Below are 23,850 nucleotides of genomic sequence, written 5' to 3' on the forward strand. Positions count from 1 at the left end.
AAACAAAATAAATGAAGAGAAAGAAGGAATTAATAAAGAACAATCTGACATTAATAAAATGGGAAACTGATACATTGTAGAAATAAGAAAGCCGCAAAACAGAATGTTTTCAAAGGTTGATAAAAATCCTCTGCTAAGTGTTATTAAGGAAAATAAAACAAATATATGAAGAATGTGTAAGGCAATATAACCACAGAAACACACAAAAGAAGTAAGCAGCTAATACAAATTTATGAAAGAGTTACTATGGGTCAGACACTGTTTTAGATATTGTATCATTTAAATTTCACAAGTGTAAGTATTATGTAATTTAATTTTCACAACACTTTTATACATAAAATAGATTTTACTGTTATCCCTATTTCCCAAATGAGACATACTTAGCAGAGAGAGGTAAAAGAACTTCCCCAAATTTACATTGCTAGTGAGTGACAGAGCTAGATTAGAATTAGGCAGTATATGTGTTTAATCCTTCCTCAACATTGCCTTTCTTCAAATGTTTATCTCATGGAGTGTTGTTGTCCAGAAGATCCTACAGACCACTTAATCCTTTTCTCATTTTATGGTAGAGGGTCTTTTTTTGGATTGTCCTAAAAAATGGAACAAACTCTCTGTAGAGATTTAGAAGAGTAAGTGGAGATATTGTTGACCTAAAGAACAAATACAAAATTTATAAGAAAATATTATGTACAACTCATGGCAATGAATTTGAAAATCTAGAAGGAAATAATTTTTGAGCAAAATATAAATGATGAAATTGACCCAATAAGCAGGGAAAAACCTAAAATGAAATTAATAACTACATAAAAAATTGTAAGTATAATTAAAGGTCTACCTTTTAAAGACACACCAGTCTCAGGTGGTTTTACAGCAGAGCAGGTATCATTTTTAAAGAACAAATATTCCTATCTTATTTAAATTATTCCACACTATTGGGAAAAAAAGGGCTTCCTTGCTGACTCAGTGGTAAAGAATTCACCTGCCAATTTAGGAGCTATAGGCTCCATCCTTGGGTAGGGAAGACCCCCTAGAGGAGGACATGGTAATCCACTCCGGTATTCTTGCCGGGAAAATCCCATGGGCAGAGGAGTCTAGCAGGCTACAGCCCATGGAATTGCAAAGAATCAGATACAATTGAAGCAACTGAGCATGCACAGGAGCTGACAGAAAGGAAAAGCTGGGGCCTGGGACATGCAGGGTCTTAGTTTCTCGACCAGGGATCAAACTTGTGCACCCTGCAGTGGAAGCATGGAGACTTAACCACGGGGCCACCAGGGAAGTCCAGGAATGCCCATCATGTACTGAATGATTTACCTGTAATATCTAACTGAATATCACACCAATTAAAAGATGAGATATCAAAAAAAAAAAAAAAGATGAGATATCTGTGGCTCAGAAAAACTAAGTAACTTGCCCAAGTTCCCCCAGTTTGGAAGCAACTAAGTAGTTACTTGTCCAGGAAAAAAGTCAATAAAGACAATAGAATATCATCTGAGCTTCTGAAATTGTTACAGTATTACTCAAATAATTAGACAATTAAAAAATGTTAAAGTCAAGGAGTCAACTTTTTTACAAACAGGCAATTATAAATAAGGAAGGCTTTCCCTCAAGCAGTACAGGTTATTTAAGGGGAGAACTTCATTGTGAAGAATATAAATGTCAGGTTGTAATAAAAAAATATGCACACACGTGGAAACATGAAAGAAGCATCTGAATAAAGGCAGGCCTAAATATTTCCAGTGGGTCCAATTATGCAACTAGCAGACATTCCTTACTACTTTTTAGTCTCTATGACACGATCAGTTCTTTCTGTGGCAGTAGATGCAGAAGCCCCTGAAGACCAGAGAGTGCCTCCTATGAGCAGAGCTGAACATGGGATAAAGTTCCCTCAGCTTTCTCAAGATATATGGTGATGAACTGAGAAGATCATTCCATTATTTTTCTTTCCCAAACTTTTCTTAAAGCTTCTTTCACATCCTTGTTTCTCAAAGAGTAGATAAGGGGATTGAGCAGTGGGATCACCACTGTGTAGATCACAGCAACTGTGCGGTCTTGGGCCAGGGAGTAGCTGGACCTGGGGCGCAGGTACATGAAAAGTGTTGTGCCATAGAAGAGGCACACAGCAGTGAAGTGGGAAGCACAGGTGGAAAAGGCCTTGAACCTGCCCCGGGCTGAGTTCATTCTCAGGATGGTGATGAGAATTAAGAGGTAGGAGACCAAGATGGTGAGGGTACAGCTCAAAAGGTTGAAACCAGCAAAAATGAAGAGCAAGATTTCACACAGTGAGGTGTCCACACAAGACAGAGACAGGATGGGTGGTCCATCACAGAAGAAGTGAGTGACCACGTGAGTACCACAGAATTTCAGACTAAAGATACAGCTTGTGTGGATCAGAGAATTAAGAAATCCCGCACCATAGGATCCCACAATCAGAGATGCACAGACCGTAGGAGACATGGCAATTGGGTAGAGCAGGGGGTTACAAACAGCCGCATAGCGGTCATAGGCCATGGCAGCAATGAGATAACATTCACTGGTGGCAAAACCCGCATAGAAAAACATCTGAACCATGCAGCCTAGATAGGTGATCACCTTCCTCTTGGCCAAGAAGTTCACCAGAGTCTGGGGGACAACCGTGGAGGAGTAGCAGAAATCCAAGAAGGAGAGGCTCTTCAGGAGGGAGTACATGGGTGTGTGCAGCGTGGCACTTACATGGATCAGAAGAAACATGACTAGATTCCCCAGCAGTGTGATAGCGTACATGCCCAGGAACACCACGAAGAGCAGCTTCTGGAGCCAGGGGTCCCTGGTGAGCCCCAAAAGCTCAAACTCAGTCCCTCGGCTCAGGTTGGCCCCTTCCATATTTCTTCAGTGCTCTGCGACGTGGAGAGAGGGCCACCAGAAAGAAGTGGAACACCCAGGGGCTCTCACTGGTTTAATTCTGCCCTAAGGACAGCCTTCTGAAGATTGCTCTCACCGAGGAAGTCTGGCTTCGTCAGTGGAGTTCTGTCATAGAGAAGTTCTCCTCAACTTGGCTGATTAGTCAGTGAGGAAGCATTACTTGAGCAGCAATGGAAAATAGAAAAGAAATATACACAATTTGATCTCTTAGGGATCTTAAAAAATTCTAAATAATGAAACAATTACTTACCAAAAATTTATTGACCATCTTCTATAAACTTAAATCTATGTTCTTCCTGTCAGGAATTCAAGTATGTCTGACTTCAGGAAGCCTATGTTCTAGAGACTATATATTTTGTGTTTAAGCACACAAGTTTTGGCATCCGACTGGCAAGGTTCCAAACTGAGACCTCACCATTAGCCAGCTATGTAACCTTGGGAATGTTACTTAACCTTTCTTCTGATTTTCAGTTTTCTGTAAAATAGGGATAACAACACTAATTTCAAAAGATTATTGTAAAAATTCAATGAGTTAATTCATGTAAAGCACTTGAACAAAGCCTGGCACTTTGAGAAAGAATGTTAGCTTTGATTATTCTTGTTGGAGAGAGAGATCTAACACAAAACTAAACAATAAAAATAAATAAATGAAACAGTGACAAGATTTAGCAAACAACCTACCACCAAACAAAATAGAAGAGAAACGTGTACTAAGTGAGAGTGACTAAACAAGTCTTCAGAGGATCCGGAGAATTCTAGAGGAGTGGTGGGTGGTTCGTAGGCTCAGCTATAAAATTGCCTCTCAGAACTTGGCACAAGTCAAGCACTATTGTGGACTCTAAAGGTGATGGGGGTTGGGATGTGGAGAAATAGGGGCAGTATAAGGCTGCAGAGTGTATGTACAGTGAGACCTTGCACTCCAGAGCATCAGCCAAGGAGAAAATGTCACCCATCCTTCATGAAGGCACCATCATTTCCAGTGAATAGAATCACCTTGTTCTCAAGGGGTGTTGGGGCCAGCAGGGAAGGAATAGCCCCTCCCTAGGACTAGGGCTTTGTAAAAATGCCTTTTACATGCAGAAAATGAATAAAGTCATGACGAATAAAGTCATGATGTACTCTTGAGAGTCCCTTGGACTGCAAGGAGATCCAACCAGTCCATCCTAAAGCAAATCAGTCCTGAATATTCATTGGAAGGACTGATGCTGAAGCTGAAACTCCAATACTTTGGCCACCTGCTGCGAAGAACTGACTCATATGAAAAGACCCTGATGCTAGGAAAGATTGAAGGCAGGAGGAGAAGGGGACGACAGAGGATAAGATGGTTGGATGGTATCACCAACTCAACGGACATAAGTTTGCGTAAACTACGGGAGTTGAAGATGGACATGGAGGCCTGGCATACTGCAGTCCATGGGGTCACAAAGAGTCAGACACGACGGAGCAACTGAACTGAACTGAACTGAACTGTGCCACCTGAACCCCACACTCTCTCCTGCTCCACTGGCTGCTCTGTTCCTGAATCACCTGGGGCTCTGGAGTCAGCTAAGTATCCTGAGCTCTTTGGTGAGGATCCTCAGTTGTGAAGACTTTGAAACCAGCAGATGTGATTATGGAGGCTAGAAAGGGAAAAAACTGAGCCCCCTCCTCCTGCCCTGAGGAGTAAATAATGGAGCTGTGAAAGATGTTGGGAAGATTGCAGAGAGGAAAGAGCTGTCATGAACAGGCAAAAGATTCTAGTTTGTCCCACTGGCAAACTTTCCAGAATCAGCAAAGTGCCAGAGCAGGGGAAGACTCTGGAATATGGATAACTAAATTTATCCATAAGTTTGTTGAGGGACTTCCCTGGTGGTCCAGTGGTTAAGATCCTGTGGCTAAGGATCCAGTGATTAAGACTCTGTGCTCCCAATGCAGGGGGCCTGGCTTTGATCTCTAGTCAAGGAACTAGATCCCACATGCTGCAACTAATAGCTCACAAGCTGCAACTAAAGATCCTACATGCCACAACTAAGACTTGGCACAGCCAAATCAATAAATGAAATTTTTTAAAAATTTTAGCTATCAAGTAGATACTGAAGGCACTAGGCTATTGATGGAACACTGTGAGCAGTGACTGGAAGAAATCATTGTAATGCCCAAAGAGATAAGATACTCTAATAAAGTTGCAATACAAAACCCAAGAGGGCAAATTTGCACACAGGGTACTGATAACGTCTTTTAGAGCACATGGAGCATAACTGACTTATTTGGTGTCACTGTGAAGTAACATTTCAGCCATTCTGAACCCAACAGTTTCTAGTTTATAATAAACCCTATTATTGCAGGATTGCAGACAGCCCCAGATTTGGGTTGCAAATGTCATTGGCCCTATTGGTGTCAAAAGCCAACTCAGCTTCACAGCAAATTACAAGGACTTTAAAGAATTAACTGTATAAATCTCAGGATGAAATAACTTACAGGAACTTCAAGAAATTGAGAAATGGTTATTATGAGTGAAGTAGAACTTAAGACCCAAGTTCACACCTTCTTCAATAGGTGGTTTCAGTGTGGGTAACAGGTCTGCAAGTACTTCTCTGATTTAAAGAGTAGACAAAAGCTGGGAAGAGTAGGGATGCGGCCAACACTCAGGCCTGGAGGTGGGATAGAGAAGGGTAGGGTAGCGGGTAATGCAGTGGTAGCTGATCAGAGCCTCTGATTTATTACTTGCTTTATATCTACTCACTTTCTCTTCTTCTCCCCTCTCCTCTGTCATCCCTCTTCTCCAGTCTGCACTAAATTCAAAACTATTCAGAGTATAGAGAGTTAGTCAAGCAAGGAATTGTGGACAAACTGACATTTCTGACAGTCTTTCAAAGGATGCTGGAATGGGGTCTCCATGGCAGTCCAGTGGTTAGGATTCCTTGCTTCTGATTCAGGGGGCACATGTTTGATCCCTGGTTGGGGAACTAGGATCCCACATGTTATGCATATGGCCAAAATAATAATAAATAAATGGAAGTAGTTCATCTTGGTGGGGGGAAAGGATGCCGGAGTAACCACTATTTCTGTTGGCTGTAGTTTATACCTGTGAATGGAAACTAGGAAGAAAACTTGAGTGGTCTAGTCTAGTCATGGTGGGTGGAGTGTTTAGGAGTGAGAGCAGGTGCCAGGGGCCTGTAGATGAGGGAGGAATAAACAAGGGGTTTTATTATACCTGTTTCTTTGCCTTCCTCCTTAGGATAACAGAGTGGGAGTACAACGGAGAGCAGGCTGCCAGAGGGAGCAGCAATGACCCCAAACAATGGTTCTGAAGCGTTAAGGCGCTCTGTCCATGGTTCCCTGGAGAAGTTTGCTGCATGTGCAGATTCTAGGTACCAGCCTCAGAAAATGTGATCTAGTATATCTAAAGCCAGGCCCCCAAATCTGGTGAATCTGAAACAGGTGGTCACTGACCACACTTTGAGAAACACTAAACCATGGAGTATCTTCCCCTGAGCCACATATAAATATCCTTTTCTGAGTTGCTAGAATTCTCCATGTTCTAGAAAATCAGATCAGCCTGTAGGATAAGGTGGTTGTCCTGGACATTCCCTTCCTTCCAGAAGACATATCAGTAGTTAACAGTTTCCAGAAATCTGAGTATTACTTGGTGATAGTAAAGTACCAATGAATTTCCTCCTTCAAGTTTGCTTTAGATGTTCATAAGAAAACCATTTAATTCCAACAGAGCATGTGACTTGGTGGCAGAGCTGTTGCTCTGGAGGTCAGAACACAATCTTTCATTAGAAAAACAGTGATGACAAAGCCAGACTCATTGGGTCCATCGACTGAGCCTGGGGATCAGAGCCTGCTACTGACTTTAACCTCTCACGTGGTGAGGGGAGGGAGGCAGTCCCCACCCTGAGAGGCACTCACAGCTGGTCCTGTACACCCCAGAGCCATCTTTTCCCATGGGTGGCCCATGAGCTCATAGCTGGGGAGGATGCTGCTTTCATTAATGAGGGCTTAGCAGGCAGGTGAAGAAGTAAGAATAATTGGCCCCATATAGATCTATTAATGCGTTTGCAAAGTTACTGAGTTTCTACCTTTGAGAAATCTGGTGACTGGGACACTGGGAATAAAGGGAACAGATCCATACCAGATCCCTGCCAATACACTGATCAGTAGCCCCAAAGGACCTTTCTACCTCAACCCTGAATTGAACTCTTATGTAATTATTATCTGTATTTCTTCTATGCAGGAGAAACAAGTTTTTATAGTTTTTCTTTCCTTTATTCCAGCTTCCCAGTGTACACAGTGACCTAGACTACAGTGTAGGATGACCTCTCTGTCCATCAAGATCATAATAAAATTAGAGGTATGTGATTTACTTAACACATACTTGGGATTTTCTAGAGATAGTTCTGTTATCAATTTCTAATTTAATAGCATGTCATCAGAGAACATGCTTTGTATGACTTGAATACTTTTGCATTTATTGAGACTTGTTTATGGCCCAGAATATGGTGTATTTTGATGAATATTCCATGACCACTTGAAAAGAATTATATTCTGCTGTCGTTAGGTCAAGTGGGCTGTCATCTCCAATTACCTCATGTCGCTTAATAGTGTTGCTCAAGTCTACTATATCCTTTCTAATTTTCTGCCTACTTTTTCTACCAAGAATTGAAAGGGGAGTACGTTGAAATCTCTAACTATTATTGTGAATTTTTTTTTCTTGCAGTTTTTCAGTTTTGCTTTCATGTATTTTGAAGTTTTGTTATGAGGTACATAAACATTTAAGATTGTTATGTCCTCTTGATAAATTTTCCCACATACATTATAAAAATGACCAGGAGCTGAGAATCCCTGGGGCCATCTTGAAGGCTGGCTATCATAGTCCTCCCTCTGGCCCTCACTGATTCTTGTTCAACTTATGCATGAATATATGCTCAAAATATACTCACACCTCCCCAAAATCATGTTCCATTACAGTATCAGCTCAAAGTCCACAGTCACATCATCTAAATCAGGTATAACTGAAGTATGGTCCCTCTGTAAGAGTATCTTGGCTACAGTTCCTCTCAGTCTTAAGACTGGTGAGCTAAACACAGAAGTTACATCTGGCTTCTATACACATAAAACATATATTGGCAGGACAGGTATGGGATAACCTCTGTAGGAAAAAATGGGGGGTGGGGAAAGGTGGTCACACAAGAGTCACTGAGTCACAAAAATTCTAAAATCCAGTAAGACACTTGTTGGCAAGTCCTTGATTAGGACTCAAATCCTAAGAATAATTGTCTGTGGCTCTTGGTTCCACTCGGAGATTATAGTTGTCCTCACTAAATTATCCTTCACTTTATATGAAAGCTAGCCTGTGTTTGTAAGCTGAGTAGTTTTCTTAGCTTGCTTCCTCACTGAAGGGGTTTGGGGATTGAAAGACTTCTCTTCATTTTTTTCTTACAGTTCAGTCTGGTGGTGGTTCTGTCATCGTGACATTCTTAAAAACTTGGGGGTCTTCTGTGACTCTTATTAACAAATCTCTCTTAACACAGCCCTCTGCCTTGAACCTCTGCTGCGACTGTTGAGGGCTTGTGCTCTGAAACTTTTTGGAAGTCCTATCATTTAACTGAACAATTCTCTGAGGCGCTACCTTAGATCTTTCTAAAGTCTTTTTGGTTGTTGTTATACTTCAATTTTTTTTTTCTTTTCTTTACATGAATCAGCCATGGATTTACATGTGTTCCCCATCCCAATCCCCACTTCCGCTCCCTCCCCATCCCATCCCTCTAGGTCTTCCCAGTGCACCAGCCCTGAGCACTTGTCTCATGCATCCAACCTGGGCTGGTGATCTGTTTCCAACCCTCAGTTTCATCTTTGTTATTTATTTGGCCATGAGCCACTTGAGGGATCTTAGTTTCCTGACCAGGGATTAAACCTGGGCCCCCAGCAGTGAGAACATGCAGTCCTAACCACTGGACAGCCAGGGACTTCCCAGATTGCCAATTTCATTAGGCAATTCATATTTTCTACCATCTACATTACTGAACGCACCAGTGTTGCTAAACTCTCTGCAACTGCATAACAGAGATTTTTTTCCCTCTCAGTTTCCAATAACATTTTCCTCATAGTCATCTAAGTTGCATGTTTATCTTTATTGGCAGCCTTCTCAAAGATTATCAGAATTTTGCTAACAGTCTCTTCAAGGCATTTTAGACTTTCAGTGATCCTCTCCTCAAAGTTCTTTCAGCTTCCTCCCACCGTACTGTCAAAGATGCTTATAATTTTTTAGGGTTTTGTTAAATCCACGTCTCATTTCCATTTACCAAAGTCTGTTTTATTATCTATTGCTTTGTAATAAACTGTCCTAAAATTTAGCAGCTTAAAAAAAAAATAAACACTTAGTATTTCACATAATTTCTACGGGTCAAAAATTTGAGAGACCTTGTCTTTCTCACTGAGTTGCAGTTAAGATGTCAATTGGAGCTGTTGTCAGTTGAATCACTGGAGGATCTGCTTACAAGATAATTCACTCACTTGACTGTGTTGATGCTGTTAGCAGGAGACCTTAGTTCTTCTACACATGGATCTCCCCACAAGGCTCTGTCTCCTCCTGACATGATGGCTGCCCCCCTGCAGAGGAGGTGAACAAAAGAGTGCAAGGAGAAAGCCACAGTGTGTTATAAGACCTTGGAAGCCTCAGAAAGCACACACTATTACTTTCATAATATTCTGATGGTTACTCGGGTCAGCCCTACTAAGGACTGGTAAGGGCCAAGAGGGCTGGCTATCATATTTGGAAATTAAGAGGGAGTCAATTCAGTGTCTTGAAAACTAGGATTTAAAGAGAAAGAATCAAACATTTATTCTGCATTTCCTATGTGAACTACCGCATCTAAAATATAAAGACAATGAAAACTCAAAAGTAAAAAACTGAAAAATATATATACCATGCATATTTTAACAAAAAGAAATCTAATTTAACTATGCTAATGTAAGTTAAAGTAGACATTAAAGGAAAGAGTTTTAGGAGAGACTAAGGGCATTTCATAATAACGAAAGGGCCAATCCAACAGGAAGATGTAATAATCCTAAAATTAATATGCATTTAATAATACAACCTCAAATATATATAAAGCAAACTGATAGAACATAGGGTGAAACAGATTAAATTATAATCATAGTTGGAGATTTTAACACATCTCTGTCACTAAATGATGGGACAAGCTGACAGAAATATCACAAAGGATATAAAGGATATGAATGAACAACTAATGAAATTGATATACATAAAACAGTGCACCTACAAATCACAGAATGCACATTCTTCTAAAGCAATATATGCTTTGGATATTTACTAAAATGGAACATACACCTGGCAATACAGTAACTCTTAACACATTTCAAAGGAATGAAATTATAAAGAGTATGTTCTCTGAATGCAGTGGAATTAAACTATAAATAAAAAGGATAGTTACAAAATCCTGCTGAGAAATTAAATAATAGACTTAAGAAATTAAGCAATAGACTGACTTCTACATAACCAGAGTTAAAAGAGAAATCACACTGTTAATGAGATACAACAAAGATTTGAAAGATACAAGAATATTATGAGTAATCATCCCAATAAATTTAAATTTAAATAAAATAGAAAAAAATCCTTAAAGAGCATAACTTATCAAAACAAAGAGGAAATAATCAGAATAGTCCTAAAGCTAATACAAATTTTAATCCATTATTAAAAATTCCCTACAAAGAAATCTTAGGCCCAAATGGCTTTATCAGTAAAATTTCCCAAATATTTAAAGAATAAATAACATCTATATTACACAGAAAGTTCCAGGGGATAGGAAAAGAGGAAATTCTGTTTAATTTATTGTAAGAGACCCATATAACCTTGACAACCAACACCTGGAAACAACACTGTAAGAAAGGAACCCCAGGTCAATTTCTCTCATGAACATAGGGACAAAAACCCTAAATAAAATATTTGTGTGTGTGTGCTCAGTCATGTCTTTCTGTCTGTGGCCCCATGGACTGCAGCACACCAGGCTCCTTTGTCCATGGAATTTTCCAGGCAAGACATCTGAAGTGAGTTGCCATTTCCTCCTCCAGGGGATCTTCCCGACCCAGGAATCAAACCTGCGTCTCTTACATCTCCTGCATTGGCAAGTGGATTCTTTACCACTAGTGCCACCTGGGAAGCCCTAAATAAAATATTAGCAAAACAAATATAGTAATATATAAAAAGGGTACATATCACATCAAATTGATTTTATCCTAGGACTGCAAAGTTGATTTAACTTTCAAAATAGAATCTAAACAAGGGGTACAAATGAACTCATTTACAAAACAGAAGTAGAGTCACAGATGTAGAAAACAAACTCATGGTTATCAGAGTGTAACAGGGGGAAGGGATAAATTGGGAGATTGGTATTGACATATACACGTTACTATATATAAAATTGATACTGAGACCTCCATAAGAACCTATGTCACTGGGACTTAATGCACAGGGAAATCTACTCAACACTCTGATGGCCTAAATGGGAAAATAATCTTTAAGAAGAATAGATATATGTGTATGTAAAACTGATTCACTTTTCTGTACACCTGAAACTAATACAACATTGTAAATCAACTATACTCCAATAAAAATTTTAAGAAAACATTTAAAATAAAGGCTAAAATACATAATTGTCACAATGGAGAGTAAGCATTTGATAAAACTTCATACTCATGATTTTTAAAAATCTTTGCAAACTAGTGATAAAAAAGAATATCCTTAATCTAACAAAACATAAATACAAAAACTTTACAGCAAGCATCATGTTTATTGGTTTTATTAAAATCTAATAAATAGTAAAAACTTTCTCCCTGAGATCAGGAATGAGACAGGGTTATCCTCTATCACAATTTTGATTCAACAATGAACTGGACAATTTCTATCAATAGTGTGTAATAGGCAAGAGCAAGAAATAAGTATTGGAAAAGAAGAAACAAAGCTTATTATTCACAGACAGCATGATTGAATACATAGAAAGTCCAAAATGAATCTACAGAATTCAAAAGTTAATCTAGCAAAAACCTGAATCCAAAGTTATAAAAATAAATCATTGGAAAAAGTTATTATAAAATAAAACATCTTAAATGATAGCATTTACCTTGGTATCCAAAATTAATTCTAATGAAAGTGCAAGCAGATGGGTAAACAGTGACAGACTTTACTTTTTGGGGCTCCAAAATCTCTGCAGATGGTGACTGCAGCCATGAAATTAAAAGACGCTTATTTCTTGGAAAAAAAGTTATAATCAACCTAGACAGCATATTAAAAAGCAGAGACGTTACTTTAACAACAAAGGTCCATCTAGTCAAAGCTATGGTTTTTCCAGTAGTCATGTATGGAAGTGAGAGTTGGACTATAAGGAAAACTGATTTCCTCATTGGTGGTGGTTGTTGCTCAGTCATTAAGTTGTGTCCAACTCTATGACCCTGTGGACTGCAGCACTCCAGGCTCCTCTGTCCTCCACTATCTCCCAGAATTTGCTCAAATCCATTAGAAGTTGAAGCCGACTTTTACTTTTCATCCTAAAACTTTTATAATATTTTTTGCTGTAGTAAAGTCTAATTTTAAAAATAAAATTGCTTGAAATTTTAAAGAGAAAAAAAAGAAAACTGAGTGGTGAAGAATTGATGCTTTTGAACTGTGGTGTTGGAGAAGACTCTTGAGAGTTCCTTGGACTGCAAGGAGATCCAACCAGTCCATCCTAAAGGAAATCAGTCCGGAATATTCATGGAAGGACTGATGCAGAAGCTGAAACTCCAATACTTTGGCCACCTGATGCAAAGAACTGACTCATTTGAAAAGACCCTGATGCTGGGAAAGATCGAAGGCGGGAGGAGAAGGGGACGACAGAGGATGAGATGGTTGGATGGGGATGACAGTGGATGAGATGGTTCGATGGCATCACTGACTCAATGGACTTGAGTTTGGGTAAACTCTGGGAGTTGGTAATGGACAGGGAAGCCTAGCGTGCTGCAGTCCAATGGGGTCACAAAGAGTCAGACATGACTGAGCGACTGAACTGAAATAATGAAGTACATGAAAGCTACTAAATAATATTAAAAGAACTAGAGAAGACTCAAAATTATAAAAATTCATTCCATTTGATCTATAGATTACATTCAGCCCCACTCAAAATCCCAACAGTTCATCTTTAGAAATTGCAAGCTGATTTTAAAATTATTACAGGTTTTTAAAAAGGCCTTCCTCGATTCCTTAAAAAACTGGAAATAGAACAGCCATATGACCCAGCAATCCCACTCCTGGGCACACACACTGAGGAAACCAGAACTGAAAGAGACATGTGTACCCCAATGTTCATCGCAGCACTGTTTATAATAGCCAGGACATGGAAGCAACCTAGATGCCCATCAGCAGACGAATGGATAAGGAAGCTGTGGTACATATACACAATAGGATATTACTCAGCCATTAAAAAGAATACATTTGAATCAGTTCTAATGAGATGGATAAAACTGGAGCCCATTATACAGAGTGAAGTAAGCCAGAAAGATAAACACCAATTTAGTATACTAACGCATATACATGAAATTTAGAAAGATGGTAATGATAAGCCTATATGCAAGACAGAAAAAGAGACACAGATGTATAGAACAGACTTTTGGACTCTCTGGGAGAAGGCTAGGGTGGGATGATCTGAGAGAATAACATCGAAACATGTATATTATCAAGTGTGAAACAGATCGCCAGTCCAGGTTGGATGCATGAGACAAGTGCTCGGGGCTGGTGCACTGGGAAGACCCAGAGGGATGGGATGAGAGGGAGGTGGGAGAAGGGTTCAGGATGGGGAATACATGTAAATCCATGGCTGATTCATGTCAATGTATGGCAAAAACCACTACAATATTGTAAAGTAATTAGCCTCCAACTAATAAAAATAAATGGAAAAAAATAAATAAAAAGGCCCTCCTCGAATCCTGTCTTTAGCCAAAGGACTGGTAAAGGGGTGGCCTAGGAGAATAGAAAATCTTTTTGCAATATTCACACTACTCCAGTCACCAAAGCAAAAAGTGCAGTCAGCAATCCTGAATAAGGAACGTAGAATTCCACCTCATTCAGTAGTAGTGAGGCACCATTCTCTCTGCAGAAGCTGAATGGAGGGTCTAGACTTCCATTCCTGCCTGACAGTAACAAAGTGCCCTTCTGAAGACTCATGATGTCAGTAGCGGCTTAATCAAAAGTCTAAATTTCTACCCCTACCCAGCAGTAATAAAGCATTTCTCCCTGTGTCAGCAGAGGCTGAGTGGAGAGCATGAATTTTCACTCCCACCCAGTGAAAAAAAGAGGTGCCTTCCTTACTCCCAACCAGGAAAGGTGTCATTGGAGGCCTGCTAAAATACAAGATATAAATAATATTTAGAAAATCATAAAATAATACCTAGTTAGTCCAGAGTACAACAGAAAAACCACTTGTCATACCAAGAACCAAATGAATACCAAAATAACACCAGATGAACACCAAAATAACACTGATGTTGGAATTATCTGAAAAAGATTTTAAAGCAACTATCATAAAAATGCTTCAATGAGAAATTATAAATAAGCTTAAAATAAGTAAAAGAACAGAAAATTTCAACAAAGAAATAGAAAATACAAATTATAACAAAATTGTATTTCCGTTGGCAATCTAAATTTCCAACTTAGAACTTAAAAATAAAATAACTGAAATTTAAAACTAACTGAATGGGCTAAAGTAGTACAAACAGATGACAGAGGAAAGAATATGTGAATGGAAGACAGAACAATAGAAGCTACCCTATCTAAACAACAAACAGGAAGAAAAGAGATAAAACAAACACAAACAAAAAAACTCTCAGGTACCTGTGGGACAATAACAAGAGATCTAGCATTTGTATGATCACAGTCCCAGAAGAACAAAAAGAGAATGAGAATGTCTTAATTAAAAAAAAAAAAAAGGCTACATTTCCCCCAAATTAGGTGACAGGCATAAACCTACAGATTCAAAAAGCCTAGCATATAATTCCTAAGAAGATGAACCCAAAGAAAAATCATACCCAGAACATCATAATCAAACGTCTGTAAACCAATAAAGAAGAAAACATCCTGAAAGCACCCAGAGAGAAAAAATGCATGACCTACAGGGGAATAAGAATTCAAATGTTAGATTTCTCATGAGAAATCATGGAGGCCAGAAAGAAGTGGTACACTTCAAGTGCTGGAAGAATGGTGAAACTTGAATTCTTTATCCAGAGAAAATAGCCTTCAAGAAGGAAAATTAAATAGACATTTTCAAATGAAGGAAAACTAAGAATTTTTGTCAACCAACCTAAGCACAAAGCAAGATCTTTGAAAAAGGATCTTGATCTTGGAACATTTGTAATGAAGAAAAAGACAATGAAAAAAGTAAAAATATGACTAAACATAATACACTATCCTCCTCTTGAATTAAAAAAAAAAAAATTCTAAAAAAAAAAAATTCTGTTTGATGGTTGAAGCAAAAACAAAATTGTCTGTTGTGGTTCTCTATGTAGGTAAAGGAAATATTTAAGACAACTGTATGATGAAGGAGCATGGTAAAGGGATCTAAATAAGGCAGTTTTCAAAATTTTGCTCAAAATGGTAAAGTAAAAATAGTAGACTGTGATCAGTCTTTTATGTATAATGTAATATCTAAGCAATATCTAAAACACTACACTTAGAGGAAAACATAGGTAGAACACTTGATGACATAAATCAAAGCAGGATCTTCTATGACCCACCTCCTAGAGTAATGGAAATAAAAACAAAAATAAACAAGTGGGACCTAATTAAACTTAAGAGCTTTTGCACAGCAAAGGAAATTATAAGCAAGGTGAGAAGACAACCCTCAGAATGGGAGAAAATAGCAAATGAAACAACTGACAAAGGATTAATCTCTAAAATATACAAGCAACTCATGCAAGTTAATACCAGAAAAACAAACAACCCAGTCAAAAAGTGGGGAAAAGACCTAAACAGACATTTCTCCAAAGAAGACATGCAGATGGCTAACAAACACATGAAAAGATGCTCAACATTGCTCATTATTAGAGAAATACAAATCAAAACTGCAATGAGATAGCACCTCATAGCAGTCAGAATAGCCATCATCAAAAAATCTACAAACAATAAATGCTGGAGAGGGTGAGGAGAAAGGGAACCGTCTTGCACTGTTGATGGGAATGTAAATTGATACAGTCACTATGGAAGACTGTATGGGGAGTCCTTAAAAAACTAGGAATAAAACCACCATATGACCCAGAAATCCCACTCCTTGGAATATATCCTGAGGAAACCAAAATTGAAAAAGATACATGTAACCCATTGTTCAATGTAGCACTATTTACAATAGCTAGAACATGGAAGCAACCTAGATGTCCATCAACAGATGAATGGATAAAGAAGTTGTGGTACCTATACACAATGGAATATTACTCAGCCATAAAAAGGAATGCATTTGAGTCAGTTCTAATGAGGTGGATGAACCTAGAGCCTATTATACAGAGTGAAGTTTCAATCAGAAAGAGAAAGATAAATATCGTATACTAATGCATATGTGCGGAATCTAGAAGAATGGTATCAATGAATTTATTTGCCAGGCAGCAATGGAGAAACAGACAGAGAACAAACTTATGGACATGGGGAAAAGGGGAGGAGAGGGTTGGGATGTATGGAGAGAGTAACATGGAAACTTACATTACCATGTGTAAAATAGATAGCCAATGGGAATTTGCTATATGACTCAAGAAACTCAAACAGGGGCTCTGTATCAACCTAGAAGAGTGGGGTGGGGAGGGAGATGGGAGGGAGCTTCAAGAGGGAGGGGACATATGTATAACTATGGCTGATTCAGGTTGATGTTTGACAGAAAACAACAAAATTTTGTAAAGCAATTATCCTTCAACTGAACAATAAATAAATTTTAAAAAAAGACACTCTAGAAAATTAGGACTTCCCTTGTAGCTCAGCTGGTAAAGAATCCACCTGCAATGTGGGAGACCAGGTTCCATCCCTGGGTTGGGAAGATCCCCTGGAGAAGGGAGAGGCTACCCATCCCAGTATTCTGGCCTGGAGAATTTCATGGATTGTATAGTCCATGGGGTAAAAAGTCAGACACGGCTGAGCAATTTTCACTTTGATAGAAAATTAACAGAATGAAAACACAGCCCACAGAATGAAAGGAAATATTTGAATATCATGTAATTCGTGAGGAACTGATATCCAGAATTCATAAAGGACTTCTTTAACCCAACAAAAATGAAACAACTGGATTAAAAAATGGGCAAAAGGGACTTCGCTGGTGGTCCAGTATTAAAGAATCCGCCTGCCAGTGCAGGGGATATGAGTTCAATCCCCGGTCCAGGAAGATCTCACATGCCATGAGGCAACTAAGCTCGTGCACCACAACTTCTGAGCCCAAGTCAGCTCCTGAAGCCTACACACCTAGAGCCTGTGCCCTGCAACAGGAGAAGCCACTACAATGAGAAGCCCACATACCACATCAAAGAGAAGCCCCCACTCACGACAAGACCCAGCACAGCCATAAATAAATAATGGATTTGAATAGACATTACTCCAAGGAACATATAAAATTGGGTCAATAAACACAGCCAAAATGTTTACCATCATTAATCATTAGGGAAATGCAAATCAAAACCACATTGAGATACCACTTCACATTTACTAGGATGGCTATTATCAAAAAAAGAAAAAAATTACAAGTATTGGGGAGGATGTGGAGAAATTTGAACATTTGGCATTGCTGGTAGGACTTTAAAATGGTGCAGCCAAGGTAATTCCCCGGCAGTTAAGTGGTTAGAATTTGGTGCTCTCACTGCCAGGGGCCTGGGTTTGATCTCTGGTTGGGGAACTAAGATCCCACAAGCCATGTGGTGTGACCAGAAAATTAATGGTGTGACCACTGTATAAAATGGTGTGACAAACACCTCAGAAAATTAAATAGAATTTGCATATGATCCAGAAATTCTACTTCAAAGTACACAGCCAAAAAGTGAAAGCAGAAACTTGAATAGATATTTGTACATTGTGTTCATAGCAGCAATATTCACAACAGTCAATAGGTAGAGGCAACTCAGTGTCCATTAAATAGATGGATAAACAAAAGTTTATCCATTATACATAGGAATAAGTCTACATAAGGAGGCAGGAGACCTGTACTCTGAAAACTGTAAAATGGTGATGAAAGAAAATAAAGATGACACAAACAGATGGAAAGATAGACCATGTTCTTGGATTGGAAGGATCAATATTTTTTAAATGACCGTATTACCAGGAATTCTCTGGTGACCCAGTGGTTGGGACTTCATGCTTCCACTCCATGGGGCACAAGTCAATCCTTGGCCAGGAAACTAAATAAAGTTGTGTGGCACAGCCAAAAAGAAAAAAAAAAAAAAAAGACCATACTACCCAAGGAAATCTACAAAATTCAATGCTCATTCATGAAAAAATATTCTAAGTTAGGAATAAACAGAAGTTATCTCAACCAGATAAAGAGTATGTGTGAAAAATCTATGGCTAACATCATACCTATGGTAAAAGAGTGAGTATTTTCCCCCCAAAGCTGGGAACAAAGCAAGGATGTCTGGTCTTACCACCCTTATGCATCATAGTACTAGAAATCCTAGCCAGTACAAGAATGAAAGAAAACAAAAATCATATGTATTGGAAAGGAAGAAAATTCATATTTGCAGATGGCATGGCTATCTTGGAGATGAATCTACAAAATTCTCAATGCACTGAGAAAATTCATTTCCCAATGAATCTATTAAAAACCTGAAACTACTAGAATAAGAGTTCAATAAGGTTACAAGATGATGCAAGATCAAGATAACACTACAAAACCCTGATGAAAAGACCTAAACAAAGGGAAAGTCATACCATGTTCATGGATTAAAGGACTCAACATTGATTAAAGCCATCAATTCTCCTAAATTGATCTATAGATTTAGTACATTTCCTATCATAATCCAAGTAAGATTTTTAACATACCAACGTATTCTAAAATGCATATGGAAATGCAAAGGAAATAACTAAAACAAGTTTGAAAACATAAAATAGTAAAGTGGAAAGAAACATTCTACCCGATTTTAAGACTTGCTATATAGCTGCAGTTAAAAAAGTATGATATGGACAAATAGATTAATACATTGAACAATGGAACAAAAGAGAGAACCTAGAAATAGACCCATACAACTATGCTCAATTCATTTTTGCCAAAAGTGCAGGAGCATTTCAGTGGAGGAAGGTATTCTTTTCAATAAACGGTGTTGGAATAATTGAATAACCATGGTCGTAAAAAAAAAAAAAAAAGAACATCCTTCAGTTTAAATCTCTCATCTTATACAAAAAATAACCTTAAATGAATCATAGATTTAACATAAAAGCTAAAATTCTTAAAATTTTTAAGAGAAAAACATAGAAAATTGGCAGGGCCCAAGTCCTGGTAAAGAATTCTTAGAAATGACACTAAAAGCATGATCATAAAAGAAAAAGAACTGATTACTGGACTTCCCCAAAATTTAAAACTTTTGTTCCATGAAGTCTCTGTTAAGAAGATGAAAAGCCAAGCTACAGACTGGGGGGAAACATTTGCAAGCCATCTAAATGAAGGACATGTAGCTAGAAAATATAAAGAACTCTCAAAACTTAGCAGTTTAAAAAATCCAATGATAAAATTGATAAAAACATGAATGGCTATTTTGCCAAAGAGGGATGTATGGATAACAGATAAGCACATGAAAAGATGGTCAACACCATTAGCTACTAGGGAAATACAAACAAGCAAACAAAACCAGAAAACCACTACAAACCTATTAGAAAAGTGAAAATATAAGTGACAATCCCAAATCCTGGCAAGAATGTGGAGAAACTGGATGTCTCACACATTGTCCATGGGAATGTAAAATAATACAGCATCTCTGGTAAATAGTTTGGCAGTTTTTAATAAAAATAAACATGCACATACTACTCACCAATCACCACAAAATGTCCACAAAAACTGATACACAGTTATTCATAGCAGCTCTGTTTGTAATAGCTCCAAACTGGAAACATCCCAGATTGTCCTTGGCCAGATGAACAATTAACAAACTTGAATACCCACAGCAATAAACAGGAACAAACTATCAATATATGTACCAACTCAGATGAAATTCAAGGGCATCTTGCTGTTGGGGTGGGGAGGAGCCATACTCAAAAATCTCCATACTGTCTGATGCTATTTATATAACTTCTTGAAATTTTAAAATTATGGTGATGAACAGGTTAGTGGTTTCCACAGGTTAGGGATGGTAGTGGGAGGATGGGGGAGCACACAATGGAGTAATAAATAGTACAGGTGTTCCTTTGTGGTAATGGGACAGCTCTTTATAATACTGATTGTGGTGGTGGTTACGTGAACTTATGCATGTGACAAAACTGTGCAGAAACACACACATATACAGGGAAGAACTGGTAAAATCTGAATAAGGTCTGGAGTTTAACAGTAATATGCCAGTATTGGCTTCTTATTTTTGACAAATGTGCCATGGTAGTGTTAAGATGTTAACATTAAGAGAAACTTAATTAGGGATGAGAGATACACAAGGAGTTCTCTGTACATCTTTGCAACTTTCCTGTAAATCAAACATTGACATCTTATTTTTTATAAAAGAAAAACTTAATGTGATGCCACTAGGCATCTTTAAAATTAGAAAGAGAATATAGCAGGTAAGCAAGGGTATGGAGAATACTTTTTTTTTTTCATTTATTTTTATTAGTTGGAGGCTAATTACTTTACAATATTGTAGTGGGTTTTGTCATATATTGACATGAATCAGCCAGAGAATACTCGTTATCCCAGTAACTTCATTCTTAGTTTCATAGCCAGAAGAAATAGATACATGTGTTCAAGAAGACATGCTCTAGAATGTTCATAGCAGCTTTATTCATAACATCCAAAATCAAAAACAGTACAAATACCTATTCACAGAATGAATAAATTGCAGTATATTTTTACAGCATAATAGTCTACAACAGTGTGAACATGCAACAATAGAGATGAATTGCACACGATGTTAATCAAAAAGCCAGACACAAAAAACTACATATTATATCATTTGTTTGCAGTTCAAAATCAGGCAGAAAGAATCTATGGTGTCAGGATAGTATGCTCCTGGGATGGTGGTATAGTGATGAGAAGAGGGCATGCATGCATGGGGCTATAATGCTGGTGATTTTCCAGTTCTTGACTTCTAGCTATTGTGTGTATTCAGTGTGAGAAAAGTTAACAGCTACACACGATTTGTGAACTTTTCTATGTTAATTATACAATAAAAAGTTTACCAAAAGGAAACACAAAGTGAGATACCACTACATACTCATTAAAAAACCTAAAATTAAGAGGACTAACAATATCAAGTGTTGGCAAGGATGTGGACAATTGAAAATTTCATTTACAGTTAGTAAGAATATGTATTAGTATAATAACTTTGGGAAAAGTGTTTTGCAGTATCTACTAAAGCTAAATATACACATATTATATGACCCCCAAATTCCACCCAATTATATACCCTACAGAAATGTGTACATATGTGTTCTCCAAAGACAGGTTTAGGAATATTCATAACAGTACCATCTCAAACTGAAAATAGTTCAAATGTCCTTCAGTGCTGCTGGAGCCTATTAAGATTGATTATAGCCCAGAATCATGTAAGTTAATGGGGAACAGGAGTCAGCGTATTCCAGCCTCTATTTTCCCACTTCTCAGACAATTCTGGAAAGCATTACAATGTTGTCTCAATAACACACCTTTATATTGGCTTTTCCTTAACTAACTCTCCCCACTTCATTACTCCTGTCTCCCAGGATCAATCCCTCAATAAACTACTGCATCCAAGTGTTTTCTTGGGGAAGCCCAAACTTCCATAATACTATTCCATCCATACATTCTTCAAAAAGAGACAAAACCTATCTAATGGTGACAGAAGTCAGAATAGTGGTTACCTAGTGGTGTAATGACTGGAGGGGGCATGAAGGTTTCTGGGGTACTGATATCATTCCATATCCTGATCAGGGTGGTATTTAAACAGGCATGTTCACTTTACCAACAGTCAAGCTATATGCTTAAAATGTATGCACCTTATAGTGTGTGTGTGTGTATGTATACACTTTAAAAAATTAAAGAATGCAGGTGTTGAAGAGTAGGAGAGCAGCTTACTAAGGTGAGAGTGGGCCATGTAAGAAAAACTGGACTTTATTCAAAGACAGGTTAATTGCAATGGGTACATCCATCTTTCTGGATAATGTCCTTTCTCTCTCATTCTCGGCATCAGATCGATTATTACGGGACTTGTTAGTGGCTGACATTGGGAGAGGACTGTGAAATGGTGCAAGCAAAATCACTGAAGTTCACCTGTTAGGAAAGCACCTCCTTGAGACAGGCATAGGCATTACAACATTCTTCCAGGTGTGCTGTGAAGTCAGTTCTTCAGCCTTGCTTGGCATTCCTGCTGCCTGTTTTTAAGACTGCCTTACACTAGGCTAACTCCTTCATTTCTTCCTTTCTTCATTCATACATCAAACATGTCTTTTTGTGTCAGATACTGTTAAGCACTTGGGATATATTGGTGAGCATTAATAGATGTGGTTCCTGCTTTTATTGTTTCAGCTCTAAAACTTATTAATCAAATAATCATACAAGTTGTGTAATCAGTGCTACAAAGATTCCTGGTTCTGAGAGCCTACTGGTCTACTTAGGAAAGGTAGGGAGGATTCCTGGAGTGACACCTGAGCTAAATTCGAAGGATGAACAGAAGGTAACTGGACAAACGAGTAAAGGTGGAGGGAGAAGAGCATGGGGAGTAGGGGGGACAAAGAGAAGTTCCATATGGTTGAAAAAGACAAGACCAGGAGCATATGGTGGAGCAGCTGGACAGACAGGCAAGGTTAGACCATTGATGCTTTTGAACTGTGGTGCTGGAGAAGACTCTTGAGAGTCCCTTGGACAGCAAGGTGATCAAACCAGTCAATCCTAAAGGAAATCAGTCCAGAATATTCAGTGGAAGGACTGATGCTGAAGCTTCAATACTCTGGCCACCTGATGTGAAGAACTGGTTCACTGGGAAAGACCCTGACTCTGGGAAAGACTGAAGACAGAAGGGGATGACAGATGAGACGGTTGGATGGCATCACTGACTCAATAGGAGTTTGAGCAAGCTCTGGGAGTAGATGATGGACAGGGAAGCCTGGCATACTGCAGTCCATGGGGTCACAAAGAGCAGGACATGACTAAGTGACTAAACTAAACACTTTGTTAAGAAGTTTTGTCATTATCCTAAGGGCAAGTAAGGCCAGGGGGGTTCAAGCTGAAAAGTGCCATCATTTTATTTTGAAAACACTACTGTGATTGGTGTGTAGTTAAGTGGACTAGAAAAAGATCACAGTGGGTATGGTTATACACGAGGGTACTGAGCAAGCCAGGAGAAGGGTGACGGTAGCCTGGCCTGGGATGACGGCAGTCAAGATTTCGAGAAAAAAACACAACAGTTGTTTAGAAGGCACATGGGCTTTAACACCAGCTATTAATATATGGTGTATCATCTTTATTTCTAAACAGCAAATAATTATGTGTTTACATGAGCTAGATGCAAATGTACATGTGTGGTTAACCTTGGTTGATGTTTCACTAGCACACTTCTTACAAAAAAAGGTGTGCCCATGTTGCAACTGAATTGTGCCAGGATATTCTGAAACTGATAGGTGTCAATACTGCTTAAGGAAAACAACTGAAGATTGCCACAAAACTGCCAAAAAAGAGAGCAGGGGGAGAACATGGCTAGGGAACGAATGATGAAAAAACACCCAAGGGCATTCCAAGGGAGGCAAAATGAAAACCAAGTGTACAGAAGACAGGCAGGAGGCTGCCG

At 38.5% G+C, this 23,850-nt stretch overlaps 1 protein-coding gene and 1 long non-coding RNA gene across 2 annotated transcripts in view; one reads left to right on the forward strand and one right to left on the reverse strand.

Moving 5' to 3' along the window:
• Nucleotides 1–1,926: 1,926 nt before the first annotated feature.
• LOC133067332 (olfactory receptor 5AU1) lies at nucleotides 1,927–3,013 on the reverse strand. The gene has a single exon (XM_061158481.1). The coding sequence runs from the start codon at nucleotides 2,860–2,862 to the stop codon at nucleotides 1,927–1,929; it is 936 nt and encodes a 311-aa protein (XP_061014464.1). The 5' UTR covers nucleotides 2,863–3,013.
• A 3,126-nt stretch (nucleotides 3,014–6,139) lies between these two features.
• LOC133066534 (uncharacterized) overlaps nucleotides 6,140–23,850 on the forward strand; it is a 31,803-nt gene continuing 14,092 nt past the window's right edge. Inside the window, exons 1-2 of the long non-coding RNA XR_009695161.1 lie at nucleotides 6,140–6,251; nucleotides 7,161–7,237. This is a non-coding gene — a long non-coding RNA (uncharacterized LOC133066534). The remainder of the gene's footprint in view (nucleotides 6,252–7,160; nucleotides 7,238–23,850) is intronic.

Source organism: Dama dama, chromosome 12 (genome assembly GCF_033118175.1).
Source record: "Dama dama isolate Ldn47 chromosome 12, ASM3311817v1, whole genome shotgun sequence".
In the NCBI taxonomy this organism is placed as follows: domain Eukaryota; kingdom Metazoa; phylum Chordata; class Mammalia; order Artiodactyla; family Cervidae; genus Dama; species Dama dama.

Coding starts and splice junctions, on each gene's coding strand:
- LOC133067332 (XM_061158481.1), bottom strand. CDS start 2,862: ATGGAAGGGGCCAACCTGAGCCGAGGGACTGAGTTTGAGCTTTTGGGG.